This window comes from Ornithorhynchus anatinus, chromosome 2 (genome assembly GCF_004115215.2).
Source record: "Ornithorhynchus anatinus isolate Pmale09 chromosome 2, mOrnAna1.pri.v4, whole genome shotgun sequence".
NCBI lineage: Eukaryota > Metazoa > Chordata > Mammalia > Monotremata > Ornithorhynchidae > Ornithorhynchus > Ornithorhynchus anatinus.
This window is the reverse complement of record NC_041729.1, coordinates 16033120-16056789: the sequence shown is the minus strand read 5'-3', so window position 1 is coordinate 16056789 and position 23670 is coordinate 16033120. Positions and strand designations below refer to the sequence as shown.

Sequence of the window (23670 nt, the reverse complement as noted above, 5' to 3'; positions counted from 1 at the left end):
CTGCAGATAGTATCTGAATGCCCCCAGGGCTCAAATCTGATCACTATTCCTGCTGAAGAGATGCTCATGCCAACTCCCCACTGTGAGGCTTCTGATCTGTCTTTCCTTTGCTCCCGCCAGACCCCTGTCTAGCTCCACACTGAGAACCTGTGTGTGTGGGTGTGTGTTCGTGTGCATGTGCATGTAACCAACCGTATGAACCCACGAGAGAGAATGTGTGTGCAGGGGTGGATAAGCTTTGTGGACAAGTATGAATGAGAAGGTTTGTGCCTTTGTGTGTCTGTATGTCTGTAATGGGGTTTTGATCCAAATGAATGGCCGGAAGACGGCAAGAGAATCAAGGCAGCCCAGCTGCCTTCTGCTCCAGAAAGGCAAGGGGACTGAGAAGGCGCGTGGGGTAGGGTCCAGTCCATCCCAGACAAGCCTCAGGAGGAACACCCAGCTGCAGATCTGAGCTCAGGAAGAAGCCCTGCGGGGGCGACGCTGATCAGGATACCTTGGGTGATGGAGCCCCGGATGTGATGCTGCTCCTTGATGTGGTGGGGACTGTGGCGCTCTGCTGGGATGGCTCGGCCCATGAGACCTGGGGCAGGCACAGAACCAAGGTCAGATTGGCCATCTGCCAGGTGCCCTGGAGAACTGTGCTGGCTGGGAGAAGCTGAGAGGTCTGAGGCCTTCCAGTTACCCAAAATCTCTGAACATTCTGGGTCCCGGTCCCCTCCTGCCCCTCCCAGGTCCTGGTCGTCCGAGTAAATTTTCCCCAGTGTGAACACTCCCCCTCTCCAATCATCCCAACCTGTGACCCACTCACTTAATCCCTGTCAACCCATAGTGGTCTCGCCTGCCTCCCAAGGGTCTGAAGAGAACATCAGCCTCAGATGACACGTTTGCCTTTCCCCAGAGATGGGGAGCTCCTCGAGGTAGGGACAGGGGCTCCTGGGTGCCAGGTGATGCTCCGCTGCTCTCCAGCCCGCTGTGCCCGCACCCCATTGTGGGCACCAGGAGCCTACCTTCAATGCTGGTGGAGGACAGGTCCCGCCCGGACAGGCCCCGGATGAGCCTCCCTTCCATCATGTCATAAGTGCGCTTGGTGGCAGAGGCCTCGTGGGCGATTCCGGAACTCCTGCTGTCTTCCTTGGTGCACTGGGCCACCGTCACCCCTCCTGGAAGGAAAACACACACACAAAAACACATACACACACACACATACATTCACATACCCATATAAACTGGGCTGCCGGGAGGAAGCCGGGCTGACCCACTGCTGGTCAAGCCAGAGGATGACCTAAAACTCACTCCATTCCAGCTGGGGAAGGACTCTCACACCTGAGGTGGGACGGGGGAGTGGGTGAGGGGTGACCAGGAGGGGACCGACTCATGTCTCCTTCACCTGAAACCTGGGGCTGACCGAGAAGGCCATCACCGCCTCACTGTCCATGCCAAGCTGGTGTTGTTCCTGTCTGCCTTGGGCACTGGACTCCCCACTGGCCAGACGCCCCTTTCCGGAATGCTGCCTACCCACTGTCTGCGGCCACGTCTGGGATCCTTGGGCCGGAGGGCTGACACTAGGCACTGCAGCAAGGCTGTGCTGGGAGTGTGTTTTTCCCCTGAAGCCATTTATTTTGGTCCCTTTCCACTAATGAAAGGATTTCCTTCCAGCTCAGGCAGGTCAGTGAGCATGTGTGAGTGTGCGTGTGTGTCTTTGCGTGTGCAACTGTATATACACATGTGCACACAATTCTGCCCAAGGGCCGAGGGCTAGGAGTTCCACAGAGAAAAGGGAAATGAGACATGCCTAACGTTTTGGAGGAGGAACCTGCCCTCTCCTCTTCCTCCCTTCTCTCCCCTCCCCAGAGGTTCCTCAGGAGCTTCCAGCTGTTCCGGGCAGTGCGGAAGGTCTTCCTTCACCTCGCTCTCCAGTTGTAGCAACTCAAATGAAAGGTGGAAAGGTCCACGGGAGGAAAGAATGGGTCTGATGGAGGACAGCCAGAGAAGTGCACTGTGGGGGCAGCTGCCTGGTGGGGCATGGAGGGAAGCAGAAGGAGGAGAAACTCCCCCAGCAGGAGACAGAATGAGCGTGGAAGACAGAAAGAGGATGGTCTAGTGGAAATAGCATGGGTCTGGGAGTTAGATCTTAGTTCTAATCCCAGCCATACCATTTAATGAGTACCACGTGGGACAGGGACAGTGTCTGATCTGATTATCTTGTATTGAACTTAGCACTTAGCACAGTGCTTGGAACATAGTCTGGCTTAACAAATACCACAGTTATTATAATTATTATTAAGATAAAGACTGGTCCAGCTGCAGCCCCGAGTGAAATGACCCATACCCTCTGAACACCCATTTTCTCTCTGCCGGGACAGCTTTCACTCCATTCTGCTTCCTCGGCTCCTTGGTTTCCTTGCAGGCCAGGCCCGGGGTGGGAAGATGAAGGAGGCAGCTGTGCCTCAAGAGCTTGTGAAAGGAGGTGAGCACAATGACACTCTTCCCCCTGTTCCCCGGGCTGGGGAGTCCGGGTGTCTGTCTGAGCCTCCTCTTTCACACAAACATCATTTTCAAGAAGGACTCAGAGGGCAACCCACAGACTCGAATAAAGACCTGGGATCAGTGGCCGGGAAGCCAAGAGAAGGTTGGCATGGGCCAACACATTTTGCTCCCAAATGACTTCTCCCACACTCCCAACAGAGCTGTGGAAGCTGGATCTAGAGCTCCAGGTATGTGATTCTCTTTCTCGCGCTCTCTCTAGCTCTGCTTCAGTCATGCTCAGGATGAAAGTGGAAGAATAGCTGAGATTTCGGAAGAAGGAAGTCATCGAGAGGCACATGAAGAGGGTAATGTTCCCGCACACCGTCATCAAGAAACATCTGTTCCCGATAGCTCTTCTGCAGAATGAGCATTGCCCCTCCTGAGCTGCCTCTCAGGGGATGGGGAGGAGGCAGGGAGAATGAGTAGAATGAAAGAGGGTGATGGGAGAGCGGACAGGGAGGAGGAAACAGAGAACTAAGCAGAAATCCCCCCTGCTGCCTAGTAAACACATCCCTCCCTCTCAGGGGCCATTAGCAAACCGACACAAAATGAGAATCACCCAATCTAGCACAATTCAACTTGCATGTGCGACAGGATTCCGTCTCATTAGCTGCCTTTTCTTTCCACGGCCTCCAGGCTGCATTGGAGAACACAGTGCCAGTTTGATTCTCTCACCAGAACTCAAAAGCACCACATCAGACGAGTGCTTTAAACCGTTCTCCTGGCATTTCTATTGGGAGTATTAAGTCCTGGGGTGGGGAGAAATTGCACCTAGGGCTTCTCCACCCTTTCCCTCAGGGGCCACCATTAAAGACCATTTTCTGTCCATGGGATGGGGCAGGGACCACAGCTTCTCCTTTAATTGTTCGGTCCCAAGCACACAGGATGGTGCTGGGTAAAGCCTGATGTTAGAGTGATGATGTCGATAAGTGACAACAAAATCCAGTTACCAGGAAGTAGGACAACAGCACCTAACTCTACCTTCATTCTCCTTTCCCTTGCAAATCACTCGGGGCTTCCCAAAGGATGGGGTGAGGAGTAGGGATACAGGCCTGGGCTGGGAAGCTTGACCCTTTTAAGTTTGTCCATCATAACTGGTTGCAGAGCCCTGGGCTAGATCCAAAAACGTCCCCAAACACAGAGGGTATCACCTCACCCTTCTCCCCGCACCCAGAGATACAGATCTCTTGTCTGACCACCCTTTGCCCAGGTCCCATCCAGTGGGGTCCCATCCACCCCATCCATTGCAGGTGTTGGAAACCGTAGACTGTACACCTCTAGACTGTAAGTTCAGACTACAAATTCTGTTATACTGAACTCTCCCAAGCACTTAGTACAGTACTCTGCACGCAGTAAGCACTCAATAAATACCATTGATGGATCGATTGATTGGGGGCAGGCTCCCATTCCAAATCCTGCTGGTGGTGCTGACGGAACTTAGTTGAGGTCTGAGTTTATAGCCACAAAGAAATTTGCAGTCTTCTAAATCTGGGAGATTGGTTAAGGCAAATCAAATTCCTTGACATCCAGGGGAGAAAAGGTCAAGAGAGAGACCGAAGTTTCCTTTCTGAGTCCTAACTGAAGGACTTCCGTCTTTTAACGCTCACTCATTTAGGTGGCCAGGCCTGGAGGGATTCTACCTCTGGCACACATGCTTGGCACTGCCTCCTCACATTCAATGGACCATGTCTTCCAGAACATTCCCCAAATGACCCCCACTTTCCTAACCCTGCCATCTCTTCCTACAGTCACCTGAGCACTTATGTGTACATTAGTCTAATAATAACAAAAACAATAATAATTCTGGTATTTAAGTGCTTATTATGTGCCAGACACTCTGCTAAGCACTGGAGTGGATACAAGATAATCTAATTGGACACAACCCCTGTCCCACAAAGGACTCCCAGTCTTAATCCTCATTTTACAGATGAAGTAGCTGAGGCAAAGGGAAGTTAAATGACTTGCCCAAGGTCACATATCAGACAAGTGGCAGAGTCAGGATTAGAACCCATGAACTTCTGACTCTCAGGCTTGTGCTCCACCCACTATGCCATGCTATTTACACGTGTGTGGGGGGGGGAGAGGCGGGGTTTGTGGAGTGTGGGTTGCATGAATATATAAAGAGAAAGAGAGCATATTTTTACCATTACCAGTTTTATGCATATTTTCTCCTGTTCTTACTGTATTTATACAATCTATGTCTGCTTGTCTTCCCCATTAAATAGAAAATTCCTCAAGGGCAGGGACTATGTCTCACTCCACCACCTGTGTGCTGTGTGACCTTGGGCAAGCCACTTAACTTCTCTGGGCCTCAGTTACCTCATCTGTAAAATGGGGATTAAGAGGGTGAACCCCATGTGGGATAGGGACTGTGTCCAACCTGATTTACTTGTATCTATCCCAGTGCTTAGAACAGTACTTGGCACATAGTAAGGGCTGAACAAGTACCATCATTATCATTATCAAGCAGCCCAGTACAGCGCTCTGTTCACTGTAGGTGCTCAATAAATCTGAATGAACGAAAGAATGAATGCAAAAAAGAAACGAATGGGATCAGAAAGACAAAGAGTTGTGATATACAGCAAGCACTGCGAGCTTTTCTGGGCCATGAAACTGGACACTCTGAGGGTCAGCCAGATTCTCCACCCTGACCTGGTCTGAGGGCTGACCATGAAATGTAATCCTATTTTAAACCACACGACTTTCCCCAGTCCCCACCTATGAGGCAGCAAAGCCCAGCTGGGACCTGCTCCCATCATACCTGTGATGGGGAAGTTCTATTCTGAGTGCATTGATGATGTTACTGGGAAATGGTGGTCCAGGCTTGAGGCTCCTGCTCTTTGAGGCAGCCCCATGGGAGAGAAAACTTACTAGGGGCAGTGGAATGCCTGGAGCCACTGACCTTTGTGCCGATATTAAATCCCTGGATGAGCAAGGTAGGGACTGTCCAGAACTCCCCTCTGTCCTATCAGAGGCCCTTGAGTGGTGGGCCCTGAGCCAGAGGCCCAGGGAGGTTCAAGGGCACAGTACCACCTGCAGAACCGTCTCTCAGCTTAATTAGGACAGGGAGACCAGCAACCCACCAGATGGAGGGAGAGAGGATCTGGCAACTTCTCTCATTAATAAGCAACTTTGGGATCGGGAGGAGATGTAAAGGGGCGCTCAGAAAGGAGGGAGAGAGACCTCTGGCAGAAAGGATAGGAGCGTTCAGATGCTACCTTGAAAGCGCTGTCCTGGCTGGACACAACCCCCTTAAAAATACCCAAGCCCTCCAGCTTACCATCGTAGGACAGTACATGACCCTTCTTCCCTTCGTAGATGACGTGGCCCTTGGGTAAGGTGTCCTCTCTTACTTTCTCCGCTTGGCCGGGGCTGTCTTCTCCCATTAGCTTGGAGACGGTTCCTTTGAACAGCACATCAGCGGGTGTGCCCTGGGAGAAACGCATGGAGCCGTGTCACGAACAATTAGGCTAGAGTGAACACACACATGTGCACATTCGCGTGCACATGCGTAGACACAGAGACACACACAGCCTCAGAGTTCCACAAGGCAGAGGCTGAGAGGAGAAAGGGGGAGCCAGCCTCTGTGGGAGTGCTGGCACAGCAGACACCCGCTTCCTGCCTTGGGGCTGTGCAGCTGAATTATGGATGAGCAGAGTTCAGAGTGAGCGGGAAGCAGGGAGCAAGAGTGGCAGGATTTCTCTGGGGCTTCCCCTGACCCTGTTGGACTAAGAGGCTCCATTCCCCTGGGAACCCGAAGAGCCCTTAGGGAGCCTGCTGTTCATCAGATGCACTTGACCGGAATTGGGGGGCTGACGCAACCAGGAAGGTCGAATTGGGAAAAACGATGTCTGCAATCCAAAGATGCAAAACAGCTGCAGTCCTGCCTTCCTTCTCTTCAAGACACACACCTCCCTTCAGGCGCTCGCCACACTTTGCTGAGCAAACTGTCCCTCTGCCTGGCAAGGACAAGCGCTATTGCATCTCCCTAGTCCCAGGGGAGGGACTGGCTGTGACAGCTGCAGCTGCTGCTGAACTCTGATGTTCCGGAGGGACACTGCACCTGCCATCCCATTCTCATCCAGCCTCCTCCTCTCTCCTGCCTGTCCCACTCCACCCCAGCTCCGCGTCTGGTTTCCCCACCCGCCCCCATCCTCCCCACGCCTCATCCCCTCAGCAATGGACCCGCGCACTGCCCCTCCTTCCTGAGACCGTGACCCTCAGCAGCTACCCATTCCCAGGGCTCTCTGAATTAAGCCACAAGCCCTTAGGTCAGAGGCAGTGGGGTAAGCCAGGTCGGGGCCAACACAAGAGTTGGAAGAGAGTTCACTGCACTCTCTCCCCATGGACTGTTTGAAAACATGAGGGAATTAGAAATACCAACCACTGACTGGAAGTCACTGCAAGCATCTTAAAAATCGTTGAGAAGGAGTAGGGCTTAATGGAAAGACCACAGGGCTGGGAGTCAGGACACCTGGGTTCTAATCCCAGGCTCTGCCACTTGCCTGCTGGGTGAGCTTGGCTAAGTCACTTATCTTCTGTAGACCTCACTTTTGTCATCTGTAAAATGGGGATTTAGTATCCGTTCTCCCTCCCCCTTAGAATGTAAAACCCTGTGGGAAGGGGACTCTAACAATCTATTAATCTATCTACCCCAGTGCTCAGCCCAGGGCCTACTAAGCACTTTTCAGTACCACAGCTGCTACTTTTCTTCTTCTTAGGGAAGGACTGGCGGGTAGGCGATGGGGAAGGCTATGGAGTCAGGAACTTGGGACTCCAGCCCAAGCCACCTGTACATCTCTGATCAGGAAGGGGTGGCACAGCTCCAGGGATATTCAGATGACTTCCGAGTCCTCTATGAGGCTAGTGGGGTCGGGCAGAGTTAAAAGGAGAGGCTCGGTCCTGTTAGTCCCCAAGACTAACTTTCAAGAGGGGCAAAATTGGCAGGAACACACTGTTGCTTTAGAAACCCTCCAGCCCTAACTCATCATGTACTCTGCAGGGAAGACATGACCGCCAGGCCCGGGAGCTCCCCAGAGAAGCTAAGCTTCCCCCCAGACCCGATTTCCATCTCATTTTCTGTCTGGCTGGGATCTCTCTTCCTCTCTCACTTCCTTCCTCCCCTATAACCACTCCACTGGACCCCTCGCCTCCTATTGTTCTCCAACCACCGACCGGCCCAGTGGCGGCGCCAGTGTCTCCCAGCATTCTCCTTGTCCAAGGCCTGACCACACCTGGATTGGAGCACAGATGGGCCACTCTGGACAGCTCACCATGCAGACAGGGGTGTCCATCTAAGACCTGGCAGATGAGAAAAGGGCTCCCGGACCCCCTCTGTGAGGACCTACCCAGGGAGCTGGGCTCACTTTGAAGAAGGACCCCTGATTCTCAGAATGAGGGGTCTGAGGGCGCTGAAAGACTATTTCTTCACCTTCCCCGGTCCCAGACATTGGCTACTCACTTAGTCGCCTGTGAGACTTTACGACTCCTGGTGAGGAAGGCAGGCTAGTAACCAGCTGGAATCAGCTGCTCTACCTGATCCACTTAGGTCCGATGCCAGCCCACCCAATGGAAGCCCCACCCCTTCCTCCACTGGGCCCAGCCGTGGGCCGGGGAACCTACGTGAGTGATGGAGCCGCGGTAGGTGATAGGGCTTTCCGGGGGAGCGCGGCCACTGGGAGTGCCCTTGGTGATGCTTCCTCCTGGGGTGCTGCCCAGAGCCGTCCCTGCAAGCCACCATAGCCATAGGTTAGAGGGTGGGTCCCACATGGGTGTCCCAGGGGGTTGGAGCTAGCAGGAATGGGGGCAGCTTAATATGAATGGTTGAGCAACCAGTGGGGGGCAGAGAATGGGATGAGGTGACCCCTGATGCTTCCTGCTCCCCAGGGCTTTCTGCTTCCCCATACCCTCTCAGTTTTTATGAGGTACAGGGAAGCTAAGAGACAGCCTTCTCTTCGTGCTGGTAAGATGGGGGTCAGTGGGGAGGTGAGGGAAGTGTCACAGGTTGGCAGAGGTTGAGAATTGCTGGTCAAGGGGCAAGTCCAGTCCATAAGGGACCCAGTTGCCATTAAGTAGCAGACTGGGGAACTCAAGCAATGCAATCCCAGGGTCTTCCCCCAGGAATAACTTCAGGGCGGGGAGGAGAAGAGAAACCCGTGGGGAGCTAACACTCCTCCTGAGGTGACTCGGGGGCAGAAATGTCTCTCTGGACTGCGGCTGTCAGAGAGCCAGCTGCCTTCCTCACCGGCCCTCACTGGGGGAGGTGGTGGAGATGTCCAGCAGCCAGGAGGGGAGGGAGGCAATGGACGGGGGCAGAACGGACAGTTGGTCCTTGGTGCAGGCTGACTGGCCTCTCCCACCAACCCAGCCACTATGAGTCTGCCTCCTGGGGCCAGGACTGCCCTCTAGGTATCGGGGCTGGGAACGGGGGCCTTGCTAGGTGAGGAAGGGCTTTCTGAGGTGGGGCCCAGCTTACCTCTCAGAACAGAGGTCTCCTGTCCTGTCTGTATGACCAAGCTCTCGGGTTGGTTGGCCTGGCTCCTGGGAGACAGCTGCTCCTGCTTCACTCCGGGGAAAGAGACTGGAACACAGCAAACATGTGACCTCATGGGGACCCCAGGGCACATTTCCCTTTCTCTGATTCAGGGCATTTCATGTGGGAGTTCAGTGGACTAAGGAGGTTCCCCTCCTACCTTGAGCCAGCTCCCTTCCTGCCTGGAACGCCTGGTTGCTAAGAGACCAGACTTAAATCACGCCAGAGTCCCACTGCCACTGAGTCAGCGGGCGGCTGCCCCTCCACGGACACCGGACAAACACCAACACCTCCTCCTCCTCCTCCTCCTCCTCCTCCTCTCCTTCTTCCAGGACCCCGCTCCGGCCTCCCCCGTTACCTAGCTGGGCAAACAATTGGTCTCCTGCCTGCACAGCAGGATGGGCAGAACTCAGTGAGGCTTTCCAAGGGGCCAGGCTATGGAGTGGGGCGGGGGGAAGAGGATAGGGCAGGGGGTCAGGGCTCAGGATGGGAGTGAATCCCTCCAGATGGGGCAAAAAAACCTCAGCTCACAGGGCCCTAGGTGGCTGGCTTGGTCAGTGCTTAGGACAGGACCTGGATCTGTTAGAACTCCACCCCACAGGTGATCTATGGGGGCAAGGGGAAGGGTATAGGGGAGCTCTGTGACTTTCTGCAGTGCTTCTGTAAAACAGAAGCTGCTTCTTAAGAATTTCATCCCACAGATCCCCACTCTGGAGGAAATCTCCAAGAAGCCACTTTTCCCATTCAAAAACACTGCAGAACAGCATGGTCACTTTTCCACCTACTGAGAGGGCACTTGGTGAGCCAGGCAATGGGCTGCCATAAGACCCACCTGCCTATGCCCAAGAAGGGAGTTGAGGGAGGTATCAGCGCGGCCTCTGCTAGGAAGGCTTCCTAAGAACTCCCAATCGCCCTCCCACACAGCTGAGCTTGGCTCCGAGAGAGCCGGAGGCAGGAAGGAGGCTGGTTTATGCCAGCCTGCATTTCCGGCCAAAAGGAGGGTGTGGGTGGTACAGGCCTGGCTCCTGAACAGTCGCTGGGGTCCCCCGTGCCTAGCCAGCTCAGACACCGGAGATACTGTGTTGACAGCGGGCCATGCCTTGGAGTTCTATCCCTTGGGACTGGGGAGGAGAACCCATGGAGAGGAGTTAAAACCCAGGCTGTGCTTTGGGATCCCTGCAGTTTCCAGCAAGGGACAGGGAAGAAGGTATACAAAGAAAAAGAAGAGAGGGGGGGTTAGAAGTCTTACCCAGCTTTTTAGGATCCATGGTCAACGGCAGACCCATGGTGATGGCGCCAACAGGAACTTTAGCGTGTTCAGAGTAGGGAGTGTGGAGCTGGATGGGCACTCCCTGAAAGACACACACACACACACACACACACACACACACACGCGCGCTCAGTGGGGCTGTAGTGGTCACCTTGCTCGACCCTAACCCCCAAGCTCCTTCTACTGGATCTGCCCTCTGCCTTCAGGCCCGAAGCAAGAGACAGAGGAGCCCTGGAGGTTATCTGGGTTCACTTTCTTGATATGCCAAGACTCACTCAATCAGTGGTATTTATGGCGCAGGGACTTTATTTGCTTATGGCATTTAATAATATTAATACTAATGACAATAATAATAGGCATATTTGTTAAGTGCTTACTATGTACCAGGCACTGTACTAAGCATTAGGGTAGATAAGAAACTAATCAGGTGAGACATAGTCCATGTCCAACATGGGGCGCACAGTCTTAATTTCCATTTTACAGATGAGGTAATTGAGGCCCAGAGAAGTTAAGTGACTTGTCCAAGGTAAAACAGCAGACAAGTGGCAAAGCCAGGACTGGAGTCCATCTGACTACCAGGGCTCTGTCCACTGGCCAAGTTGTTTACTGTGTGCACAGCACTATATTGAGCACTTGGGAGAGAATGCTAGAGTTAGTAGATGCGATCTCCATCCAGCCCAGGAGCTAAGGCTGTCTTCAGCCCCTGAAACAGAGGGGGTCCACATTCCAGCTCGAGCTCCAGAGGCAAGTGGAGCGATAGGGTGAAGGAAAAAGGAGTTCTGTTACTAAAGCGCCCCCATCTTTCTGGTTGAGTGATCCTGCTCAGTGGCTCAACTCTCCATCTGACTTTGTCAGGGGAAGCCTGACTCCTTTCTGCATGTGGACTAAAGGGAAACTTCCTGAGTCACACACTCAGGCTGGGAAAGAGTTACGAGGCAAAAGAACGAGAGAGATGGGGCCGCGTGGGCTGGTCACTTGAAATCCCCCATCAAGGACCACGGCAGTTAGCTCCCTGGGTGACCCTAGAGCCTTCTCCCGGTATCCCACTGAGCTCCCTGCTTCCACCGCCTCGCATGGCCGCCAGCCCAGACCCACTGCCCGGGGACTGTCATGCCAGTCCTCTTACCCGTTCCCAGAGTGACCGCTCCCACCCAGCGGGGACACGCTGACGTTGGGAGCTATTTTTACTCCAGGCCTGAATGCTGCCCGCCCCCCCTGGCCTGCCTTGAGCCGACTTCCTTTGGGATCCCCGGCTTCTCGGTTCCCTCCTGGCTGAGCCCCAGCCCGCACATTGTCTCCCCAGGAATGGGGCCTCCTTTAGGGACTCCCCTCCGTCGCCCCTCTGGCCAGAAGCCCAGCTCTTGTGGCTGCAGTGGCCCGAGGCCAACTTCTGGCCCTAATCCTGCCCCAGCTGGTCCCAGAGTTCAAGAGCATTTCCTTGGAAGGCTCTTGGCCACTCCTGGGACTGTAAGGTCCTGGGGTCTACCCAGCATAGGGGGTCTAGTGCCTGACTCTGCCTCAGGAAGAAGCTGTAACATCAGGAAGGGAACCGTGTTCTTGATACAAGTAGCTCTGCTGTATTTTCTGGAGAAAGTTTTTGGAAGCTGTGGGGATGGTTGGGGGAAGAATGGAGAAAAGGCAGTAGGGGGTGGAATGGAAGAGGTCCTCTTAGCTGGGTCCCCCATCTCTACAGAATAGCTCTCCTTGTACCACCGCCTCCCGAACACACACACACACACACACACACTCTCTCTCCACCTCCCCCGACACCTGACCCCGTCTCTCTCCATGAGGAAATCCTTGACTTTTGGAAGTTCCACCCACCTCTTAACAGGGGCAGGCCCTTCACTGCATGAGAGCTAAAATAATCCACAGCCAGATTCCCCCTGGACTTCGTGGCCTCAAGGAGCTAGTCAACCCCTAGATGGAAGAGCTGGAGTCTAGCAGAGCATGTTTTGGCTAGCTCCTAATTTTCATGTTTTTGGTTATGTCTACCTTTGGAGCCTGGTTAAATCCTGGAAGCTGTAGGAACATAACCAAAAGTAGGCTCCCCTACTCATTTCCATTAGGTGACCTTAACTGGTCCCTTTAATTTATGAGACTCCTCCATGGACCTTTCTCCAGAAAAGTCAGTCTTAGATAAATTCCTAAGATAAATCATGAAGCCTCCCTCCCTCCCTCCCTCCCTCCCTCCCTCCCTCCCTCCCTCCCTTCCACCCTCCCCATTTCCCATCACTATCTCTCCCTCCCTTTTTTTCCTCTTTCCCTCAGCCTGTTTCTCCCTCTCTCAGACGTGTCTTATTTAGGACTTTTCCCTTCCTTTACAAGCACAATCCAAGATGGCAGGCTTTCATGAGAACAGAATGATCAGTGCTCTCCACAGGCCCATGGCTTCCAGGTGGAGATCACAGAGTGGAGGGCCCAGCTCTTCTCTCCCCAGGGGGCCATGCTTGGCTTCAACTCGGCATGACTTTGCTGAGCTGGTCAGAACCTTACCTGGGCTATGGAGGCTAAGGGCCTCTCCAGAACGACAGGAGGCTTGGTGGACGAGATGAGAGGGGGCGGGTTGGAGATGCCAGGCATTCTCTGCAGCCCAGGCCGGGAGCTTTCATGCAGGGTCAAAGGGATCGGATGACCTGGATGCAAGAGGGGGATTGGGGGTGGGGGGGGATGGGAGGGGAGGGAGAAGAGGTCAGCCCTGGCCCTCACGGAGGCAACTAACTCTGCCAGTAATGATACCTACTGTTATATTTGTTAAGTGCTTACTATTTGCCAAGCACTGTGCTAAGTGCAGGAGTAGATACAAGATAATCAGATCAGACACCATCCCTGTCCCACAGGTGACTCGTAGTCCAAGGCACAGAGTAATTTAGTGACTTACCTAAGGTCACAGAGTGGGCAAGGGGGTGGAGCCAGCATTAAAACCCAGGTCTCCTGGGTTCCTGGCCTGTGCTCTTTCCACCAGACTACACTGCCTCCCGGGCTGAGCTGGGGACCCGTGAGGTACTGGAAGCGATGCCTGAACTGAACAGCGGGAAGGGGCAAATGTTCCAGAGAAAACCCCTGCCCCCACCCAGGGGAGAAAAACTGGCCCTGGGGGAGAGATTTCAGTGCAGGTTCACTTGAGTGCCACAGGAAGAGCTGGGTAATAATAATAATTGTATGTGCCAGGCACTATACTAAGCGCTGGGGTAGATACAAGCAAATTGGGTCGGACACAGTCTCTGTCGCATATGGGGCTCACAATCTTGATCCCCATTTTACAGATGAGGTAACTGAGGCACGGAGAAGTAAAGTGACTTGCCCAAGGTCACACAGCAGACAAGTGGCAGAGCCAGGATTAGAACCCACGACCTCTGACTCCCAAGCTCGGGCTCTATCCACTACGCCATGCTGCTTCTCCACCAGCGAGTGCCAAGCAGAGCTGCCCCGCTGAGGGCTCCAAGCTGAGAACCCTTCCACCAGCTGCTATCCTCAGTGTGCTCCTGGCTAAGGTCGGTGCTGTTCAGTGGGGTTCTGGGCTGAGCCGACCCCAGCGCGATCTGCGGATGGAGCAGGGAAAAGACCTGACCTAGGCCTAGTGGCTGGCTCTCTGCCCTCTGCCAAGGGGCTGACCCCTCACCCACCTGGAGGGTTGTATGGAAACACAGCCGGGTCGGCGAGGGGAGAGGTTCTGATGAGGTCCCGGGAAGACACGGGGTAATGCAGGGCGGGTGGCCAGCAGACGGCGGTCGCTTGTTCTCCACTCAGCTTCTGCCCCTCGGGGAACGCTGGGAAGTGCATGGGCTTTTCTAGGTGGGGAGGAAAAAAACATGCACCATCAGTCATTGGCAGTGGCAATCCGGGGGGCTCTAGCAGCCAGCTGCAGGACCCAGCTTCCTTTTCCCACTTCCTTCTGCATCGCCCTGACTTGCTTGCTTTGTTCACCCTCCCCGCCCCAGCCCTATAACACTTAACGTACATATCCATAATTCATTTACTCATATAAATGCCTATCTGCTGCTCTAGACTGTAAGTTCCTTGTGGGCAGGGAATGTGTTTGCTATATAGTTGTGTTGTACCCTCCCAAGCACTTAGTACAGTGCTCTGCTCACAGTAAGCGCTCATTGAATATGATTAATTGATGCCTGCCCCCCCGGTCCTCTCCCCCAAGGGCTCCTCCTTCTCCTCCTCATCCTCCTGGTAAAGCCATGAGAGATCAGCAGGCCGGGGGGAAGCCTTTCCCACCTCCCACTTCTGGCCCTCAGGGACTAGCCTGCTCTGGACTTTCAGGGGTTTTGGGACTCTGCGTGTACCACCGGGCTACAGGGATTGTTGGAGTGGCTACAAGCTATAAGGGGAAACTCCTCTCCACAGATCGCGCGGGGACAGCCGGGATGCGAGTCGGGCAGTCCCCAGCCTGATCTTAAAACCCGCAGTGACAGAGCACTGCTCTGGGCTCTGTTGGGGAGGAGGGAGAAGCACCTCAATCTGTGGTCTCTGCTTGAAGAGTGCCCACCTGAGGGAGGCAGGAGAGGCATGAGCCCTCCCCCGGCTCCAAAAACGAGACAGACAAGGAGCTGGGGGAAGTCAGGCACCATTCGCCTCCAGTTCACATGAGCTTCCTGCCAACCTTGGCTTGGGGAAGCTCCCGGAGTGGGGGTGTGGGCTGGCAGCAGTTCAGGGGTAGGCTTGGGTCCCGGCCCTACCCTGCTCCTCCAGCCCACTGCTATGAGGTCCCTAAGCTGACCCCAGCAGTGGCAGCAGAGGCCAGAGGTGCAGGGTGGGGGTCAGGGCTGTACCACACTGGTACTGGAGTCACTGATGGAAGAAACACCGAGGTGGTGCCTGGCTGGCTGGTCTGGGTTGGGCTCTCCCCAAAGGCAAGGCCTGGGGTCCGATTCTTGGTGTGAGGTTTCCGGCAGAACCAAGTCTGGGGCTCCACCTGAATGGGGTGGTACGCAACACAGACTGCTGCCAATGTGCCACGCTGGATCACATGACATATAGTGCAGGGGACACAGAGAGATATACACACTAGTCTGTTCCAGTTCCCTGGATGAAGCTGGGAAGAAACCAGTCTGCTGAAGAGGAAAGAATCCCAGAGCAGGGTGGACACCTTTACCAGAGGCCTCAGGGCCAGAGAACGACTTGCCCCTCCAGGGGGCTGCCCACCACATGCTCTGGCTGCTTTTTTTTTCCTCAGCCCCTGCCAGGGTGGTCATGGCAGAAGGGAGCGGCAATGGTGTTAATGGGGGTAGTGGCTTTGGACCTGGAGAAAGACATGTTCTGCCCTGGGCTCCGCAGCTCCTGGGGATCCCGGAGTTGCTTCTGCTCTGTGGGCCCCAAAGATCACTGGGCCCTAGGGGTGGCTGGACAGCTGGGCTGGAAGCTCCTTCCGTGGAGGAAGTTCCTCTGGGGAACTACGCTTGTGCCAGCCGATACATCTGGGGAAGGCTGGGACCTCCCAGTAGGCTGGGGGACCTAGTTCTGCTTTGAAGGCATGCTTGGAGCAGCATGTGGTGCCCCAGGTAGGAGAGGTCTTTCCAGGGAGCCTGGCAACATGCACAAGTAGCTGCCCTGGACCACAAGGACCAGGATGATCATGTCTGACCTCATCCCCCGGCTCCTGGCCACTAAGCTCCCAGCCCCAATCCTCCTTGCCCTCTGAGGCAGGGCTGTCTGCTGCTCTGCTGGGATGAAGTCATCTCACAACAGTTCTTCCTTTCGCTGCCTCCACCCTGTGGTCAGAGGCTTCTCCACCCTCAACTTTCCCTCCCCCTGTGACTCCCTCAGGGAGAAAGGGGCCAGAAGGGGTCAGAGGCCACGCTCTTTGTACTCTATGTATGTGTGTGAACACACGTGCCGATCTGCTTACCGGGCATGGTGGACAGATCCAAGAGGGTCAATGGGGAGAAGGGGTGCATCGTGCAGTGTGGAGGATGGAGGAGAGGGCCGAGGGTCTCCAAGACTCCCTGGGCACTAAGAGGCCAAAGGGCTAGCCCCGGGCTAGCGCTTGGATAGCAGAGAGCCCCCCCAATCCGCCCCGCTGCTCCTGCCTGACTTAATGAGGAGAAGCCCACTTCCACTGACCCTCACGTCATCAAGTGAAAGCTGAGCATTAAACATATTTCATCTCCCCACTCTCCTGACTGAGTCTAAATTACTACTCAAGGACTGATGGTCTAATGGAAAGAGAGGAAGGGATGCAGAGGAGGACTGGGAGGCAGAAGTTTGGAATGTGGGCTTGGCTCTACCACCTCTTGGCTGTGTGATTCGAGGCAAATCACTTCATTTCTCTGGGCCTCGACATCCTGCCCTGTACCATTACGATGATGATATCAGCCCCTCCTCGCCTCCCAGGGCGGTGCTGCGAATAGTTGGGGTAGTCAGTTGGCAAGTGCTTTGGAAGAGAAAAGTGCTCCTTCGGTTCAAGGAAAGATTAGTCTTATCTGTTCCAGGGCTTCCTCCTGAGCTATCCGTGTCCATCACCTCCTAGGCACTGGGCCTCATCCTCCCCTGCTGCCTCCTCCCCCTCTGTGGGAGCTAATGGATCCCCCGCCTCTTCCCTTGGAATGGCCAGGAGGGCGGGGAAGGACTCTGTGGTCCTCCAGGAACTGGCGGAAAGGAGGCGAGCTCAGCATGGGGTCTCATCCCTGAGCAGGCAGACTTCCTGACCTCTGACCTCTTCCCAGAAGGGCTGAGTCCTAGCCTTTGGCCAGTCCAGACAGCTGGCCGAGTAAAGAGTGATCTGCGGCCCACCAGCAGAGGTGGGAGTGGAAAGTGGGATGTCCAAGCCCAGGCAGATGGCCCAGCTGCAAAGCGGCTAGCCGTCCTCCAGGGCTCGCAGAGTGGCATTCCAGGAGGCCATGGATCACGGCCCCGAGGAATGGACTTGTCTGTGGGGACTCAGTCACCATGTTCACTAGGCAATGGGTTGAGCTGTGAGCCAGGAACCCCCTTCCATGGGGATCCTGGGGCGTTGAGAGCTTGCACACGCATTCTCATGCACTCACGGACGTGGGGAGGGTGCAGATATCAGGGAGCGGGTCAGAAACCTCTCTCCCCACTGAATAGGGCTGCCCCGAGACCTTCCCCATGACCAGGGCAGCCTCATACCACTGCCTCCCACAACTTCAAGTGTAATGGCGGCTGGATTGCGATAAACTGTGCACTGTTCCTGGAAGCAAAGTCCCCCTATATCACACAGCAGGGAGCAGAGCCAAGGCTCCACACCATCTCAGCAATGAGTGCACGTTGCTGCTTCCAGAACCGAGGGACAGCTCCAGCCCCGCCTCAGCCCTTGGTCTCTGACCCCAGCCGGGCTCCGGATGGCACAGTGGGAACTCAGTTGAGGGTTCAGGAGCCCCAAAGAAGAAGAGCCGGCGGGGGAAGAGGTCTGGGCTGAGGAGGTATGAGAAATGACTTTGTCTCACAATGCCGATGGCATCAGAGACGAGGAGGCAGTGTGGCCTTCCTGACTGGGTCCCAGACGAAGCTTGCTCTGCTCTGGAGTTCCCAGAATTCCCCTGACACCCTTGTCTCCGCTGTCAGTGGCCTCCACCACAGAGGATCCTGGCCACCAGGCCGGGGATAAAAGCTACTCCTGCCGCACCCACAGCATGGGGTCTCCACAAAACCTTGGGAAGACTGGCGGCTGGGGAGTGCACTGAAATCTGGGCCCCGAGGAGCCTGAAACTGTCCCTCTAGCCACAGCACTCTACTGATTCTGTTTTTATTTCATGTATTTATCCATGTTGTGTTTTACTGTTTCATCATTCCGATGTGTCTGCCTCCAGTCCCTTCTCCCCACTTAGACTCTCAGATTGTGAACCCCCTGAGGGGCAGGGATCATGTCTAATTTTGTCCTCTGTATTTTCTTCCAGAACTTAGCACAGGGCTCTGCCAAGAGTAAATGTTTAATAAATACTAAACTACTACCTCCTCTGACCCTATTTGGGCATCTAAAGGGGTCTTAGGCTGGCATCCTCCTGCAAGGATACAGCTGCAGAAAGTGGGGAGGGGAAGTGTGGCAATCATCTTGTTTGCAGGCAAAGCCCAACAGCACAAGCTTGGCTTCTGACTTGGTCCCTGGGACAGGGACTGAGACCTGGGTCCCCTGAACACTAAAAGGAAAAGCAAAGTTGGCACAGCCCCCTTCCCTTCACTCCCATTTTCTGGCTGCTGGAATGTGAAGGGGGTGGGGGAGGGCTGGTGAGCTCTCCTGGGAAGGTAGGGAAGGGGAGGCCAAGAAGATTAGATAAAGAGGGTCTGGCAGTGATCAATCATTGACCGGGAACTCTTAATTCCTCCAGGTGAACAGTTCTGCTCTTTGTATTCAGACTGGCACCCAGACAGCCCAGCAGAGCCTCAGCCAAATGCTGCTCTCCTAGAGAGAGCCAACTGGCGGGGAGCCAGCCTCAGCTCTCTAGCAAATAACTCAGGTTTCACCAGGAGACCAGAGAGCAGGGAGATCACCTACTTATCAGGGGGCAACAGGGCCTGGGCTGACAGGGCAATCAACACTCTCGGGACAGGAGCCATTTCCAGTTTCAGGGAGTGCTGCACCATTCTCTCTCTTTGCCAGGGCACTAGGCCCAGAGCAAATGGATCGAACGGTCCTGACGAGAAAACCCTTGTGAAAAGAAGCAGGGATAAGTTAGGGTGAGGCCGTTAAGCTGTTTCGGGTTTTCGTTGCCCGGGTCCAAAAGGTCAGAAGGGCTTCCTGCCCTCTGGTGTGCCCTGTTCAGGCCTTCCCTCCTTGGCACATGTCCACATCCTGATTTACAGGTGGTCAGTCCAAGTTGGCTGGGTGGCCCCACGCCCCTCCAGGAGGGTAATGAGTCGGCTGGTGTAGAGGTTGAGCCACAAGAGGGAGCTCTCGCTGCCAAGCGGGAAGGATGTGGCTTTGGAGACTGAGGTTGAGAGGTACCCTGGGATCGGGGGCCCGGGGACTCGGGGCTCTGGCTAACTGGGGTCCACAGAGAACTCTACCCACAGCCTGCCCATCTCCAGACCAGATGTGCCTCGGACACTGGTCAAAAAGTCCCATCAGGCTTTCTAGTCTGGTCCCACCAATCTGAGGGCTCCAAAGGGCACTGAGATAGGTGGCCTGGTTTTATTTCCTGTCCAATGCCACTGATTGGGAATGCTGAAGAGAGTGGTCCCTGGCCTGAAACTCCCTCCCAGGCTGGTCCACATGGGCTTGCTGGGGCTGTGAGGAGCTGTCGGGGACAGTCTCGGCGACAGACTCACGGGCAGATCTCACAAGAAAGCAATGAGAAGCTCCCCGGGAAGCCCCGGGCAGGCTGCCCCCGGCCTGGGCTGAGTGGCTCTGGGGCCAGCTTCCTGATGCATCGTAAATACACATTTTTCCCTTTGAGCAAGAACAAAGAAAATGGGAGCAATTGGACTTTGCTCCCGGGAACTTCTGCCATCAGGGCCCTGGCAAAGAAGGGTTTGCCAAGGCCACTTTCCCGGGACCTGTCTCCTCTGAGCAAACCACTTGCTTCCCAAGTCTGGAACCATTTCCTAACGGAAGCCCCGAATGTGTGGGGCCCCTGAGGCTTCTGTTCTAAATGGCCCAGCAAGTGAGAAACTCCACGAGCTGAGCCTCAGTCGAGGGCCTGTTCCCCGAAGTTCCCTGAGAGACAACAGGAAGGACTTACCGTCTTTTTCTCCACTGGCGGGACTCCTGCTCTTTCCCCGGGGGCTGTTGTTGGGCTGGGGCTCACCATCCGGCTGCAGGTGCTGCGGCTGAGGCGGCTTGCTTGGCGTCACGTCCTCCCGGGGGGATTCGAGGACTTTGGTGATCTGCTGCTGGAAGAGAGGCAGGGCCCGGTGAGCCGGGGGGACTTCCCCAGACCCTGTGCCCACACTTTCATGAACCTACTGGGGGATGGGGAAGGTTGGGGAGAACCTGGGACAAATACAGGCCTAAGGGACCCATCAGGCACCTCCCAACACAAGTCTCTGCTTTTTGAAATTCCCATGAGGGATATCCTCCTCTTCCTCAGGACCAAGAAGTGAAAGGCCCCAGGTTGGGCCCAAGGGACAAGGCCACCTCAAGGCCACAGCTGAGGCTCAAGAGCATATATGTGCACCCCTGGTGGGGTTATGGTAGATCTACCATGAGAGGTGGCCTGGGAGCTCCACATGAGTTGTGGAGTTGCTTTACTTGGGGAGGTGAGGACAGCAATTTTTTCTTTGGAAATGGAAACTCCATCTCCCCACTACACTGTAAACTCCCAGAGGGCATGGACCGTGTCTCCTAACTCTACTGGACTCTCCCAAGCATTCAGAACAGCGCTCTGCACACAGTAGATGCTCATTAGATAGTGCTGATTGACTGCTTGGTCAAGGGGCTCCCAAGATCAGCAGGCCCTGTGATACTTCAGGTTGGGGACCCCTCTTCTAGTCCAGGCTCACCCAAGGGCTCTGGACGCCCGTCATTAATCAATCATATTTATTGAGTGCTTACTGTGTGCAGAGCACTGAACTAAGCACTTATCATTAGGGCCCAGGTGTTGTATTCTCCCTTATTCATCTGCCTTGGTTCCATGCTGCAATAACTTGCTCCATTTTGTCACCCTGAGCACTGGGTGTTGAACTGAGAGCTCCTGCCCAAGTCCATGCGCATTAGCTCTCATTTATAGCCAGGTGCTATTTGGGGGCAACCTGCTGCTACTCTTCCTTCACTCTGGAACCCACAGTTCTGTCAATCATGTCGGTGAGCCCAGGGCTTGGGCCTCCACTGGCTCTGGAACAGCCAGTATCCCAACTTTGCTGTGGAGATTGTGTGTAAGGGGGAAGGGGAAAGGGGAGAGCTGCCTGCCAGGGAGAGAAACTGGAGGGAGTCCAGGCCAGGGAAGGGGCTCCAGGGAGGGGCGGCTGGGAGTTCTTGCAGCCTGGGGCTGTTGAACCTGCAGGGTGATATCCCTGGGGAGCACTGGGCCCAGGATGCGGAGAAGAAGAGGAGTCAGCCCTGAGACGTCAAATGCTTTCTTCCCTCTTCTCACGGCTCTTTGCTCAGCACCGGACAGAGCTAACCATCTCCATGGGGACTTTCCCAGGAAACAAGTCGGGCAAGAGAGAAATTCGAGCAGCTCTGCAAGCTGCTTTCACTCCACCCACCCACAAGCTGTCAGGAGATTCTCTTGGTGAGAATCTTCAATGGCGACGAAACACGGAGGAAGACTGGAAGTCGTTCTCCTGTTTGGCTCTGTCGGCCGGCGAGGCAGTTCCCGGCCTTGGGGCGGGAAGAGGGAGGAGGGCCCAGCTGCGCCTGCAAGGTGGTCCTGCAATGGGTTGTACTTACTATGGGGGGGATGGCAGCTGCCCTCTGCTTCAGCTGTTTGAGGTCCAGTGGCTTCTGAGGTGAGGCGTTGGCCCTGGCCTCGCTGCTGGTGTTCAGGAGGCTGGGCCTGGGGGACAGCAGCCTGTTCAGAAAGATAGAGGTCAGCGCAGGTCCTTCTGGGAGGCCAGCCCTGGGGCCTTTCATTTCCACAGCAGCACTGGCTCTGGTTGGGGTCTGCCGCCCTTGCTTCCTTTAACTTGAGATCTGCTGATCTGCAAGTTGGAACCCCTAAGTCCTTTGTTTCTTATGGAAACAGCGTGGCCTAGGGGAAGGCATTTGGGGTCAGGAGACCCGGGTTCTATTCCTGGATTCACCACTTGCTTGCTGGTTGAACTGGGACCAGTCACTTATCCTCTCTGTGTCTCGGTTTCCTCAATTGTAAAATGGGGATTCAACACCTGGTCTCTCTCCCCCGTAAACTGTGACCCTATGTGGGTCAGGAATTGGGTTTGGACTCATTATCTTGTATCTATCCCAACATTTATCACAGTGCTTGGCAACCAGTAAGTCCTTAGCAAATACCACAATCATCATCATTTGGCGTGATGACCCACGATCAGCACTCAGGTTCCTGGGGTGCCAAGCCGAGACTGAAGAGATGTTTGGCAACTTTCGTGGGAACCTTCAAGGGCAAGTTCTCGCTCTTTCCCACACCAGCCCGGAACCCCCAGCTCTGATCTTGCTTTCTGCAACATTCCCAAAGGAACACCAAGGGCCAGCCCATCACCCGGATGGGAAAACCAACTCCAGGTGGAGGAGGGTGGAGAGCCACCTGATGTTCCTTCGAGAGGTCCCAAGATCAAACATCTCCGCCCTCTGCACAAACAGCACCAGCTCTGGGAGCCTAAAAATCCAGGGAAGGGGGAACTGGGCGGGAGACACAATCAAGGCCCTGGCATCAAACAGCCGAGGAAAGGCCAAGGGGAAACTAAACAGATGAAGGACACAATAAGAGCAACTGGATTATAAAGTCATTATTCATAACCCAAATAAGGCTGCTCCCCGGGGCAGGTCTTTGACAGGGAGAACATCAAAGCAGAAATTAGTGCTCATAACCAGTCTCCTTAAACCAAGGCAGGCTCCACCCCCGTCGAATGGTCAAATGGGCGATGGTCCCTGGGGTGGGGTGCGGTGTTGGTGGGGGTGGTTAGCCACTGAGCCACTGACACAGTGGGGATGGAGAGAGACGGAGGGCCAGGGCCCGCCTGGGTTGAACACAGAGCTGGGGGGAGGAGCAGGCCCATGTCCTCACCCGCTTCCTCAACCATGAGCCGACCTGAGACACTGGTTAGGTTCCAGCCCAGAGGGACCACAGGCAGCTGACCAGCCCACCCCGGCCTGTCCTTCCCAGGGAGCCACCTTTGAGACTCTTGGCTTGTCCCATTCTGTCCTGGATTAGTCCTGGCTCTGCGCCCCTGAGCTCGAGGTATCTGGTGACTTTCCTTGGAGGAGCTAAAATGCCCTTTGAAGACATTATTATTAAATGATTAAATTATTCTCCCATCGTCTCTATGACGAAGCTCGGGGACGGTTATCATACCGCCATTTCCCAAATCAGGAAACTGAGGCTAAAGTGATGTGTCTAGGGCCACATGGGGATGCATTGAGGATTTCCTCAGAGACCCCTGGATCTGCCCCTCCTCAGTTTGTGAGGGGAGATGAGGTCACCGTCAGAGAAGGTGAGGGCTCCCATTGGTGAAGTCTGTCGTTCTTTGTTAAGTGCCTACTATGTGCAGAGCACTACACTAAGTGCTGGGAGAAAAGACACAGGTGGGAATTAAACAAGGTCCCCCCCAAACTAAATGTCTTCTCAGTGGCTGACTGGGGCTTCCGCGACTGGTCGGTGGCCATGAATGGAAGCCTACAGTAGACATGATGGCATCACCGACAGCTTCTCCCCGAGTTCATCACCATGTCTGACTTGGTCTCCTCCTTGGGGAAGCAAAAGCCTCAGCCCGAACATCCCTGAAGGTTCCTCTTGCTGGTGAGAACCTGGCACATCCA

At 54.9% G+C, this 23670-nt stretch overlaps 1 protein-coding gene across 12 annotated transcripts in view; it reads right to left on the bottom strand.

Moving 5' to 3' along the window:
- Nucleotides 1-23670, bottom strand: part of NCOR2 (nuclear receptor corepressor 2) — a 415012-nt gene that overhangs the window by 29340 nt on the left and 362002 nt on the right. For 7 of the 12 annotated variants that reach the window (XM_029056799.2, XM_029056782.2, XM_029056826.2 and 4 more), the window contains 10 exons: nt 21628-21748; nt 19979-20129; nt 13958-14122; nt 12828-12967; nt 10311-10413; nt 9005-9109; nt 8152-8255; nt 5810-5960; nt 1011-1163; nt 497-583 (listed from right to left, as the gene is read on the bottom strand). In XM_029056799.2, coding sequence (XP_028912632.1) covers nt 497-583; nt 1011-1163; nt 5810-5960; nt 8152-8255; nt 9005-9109; nt 10311-10413; nt 12828-12967; nt 13958-14122; nt 19979-20129; nt 21628-21748 — 1280 coding nt within the window. The remainder of the gene's footprint in view (nt 1-496; nt 584-1010; nt 1164-5809; nt 5961-8151; nt 8256-9004; nt 9110-10310; nt 10414-12827; nt 12968-13957; nt 14123-19978; nt 20130-21627; nt 21749-23670) is intronic. The other 5 variants (XM_029056861.2, XM_029056790.2, XM_029056871.2 and 2 more) reach the window with 2 other exon arrangements.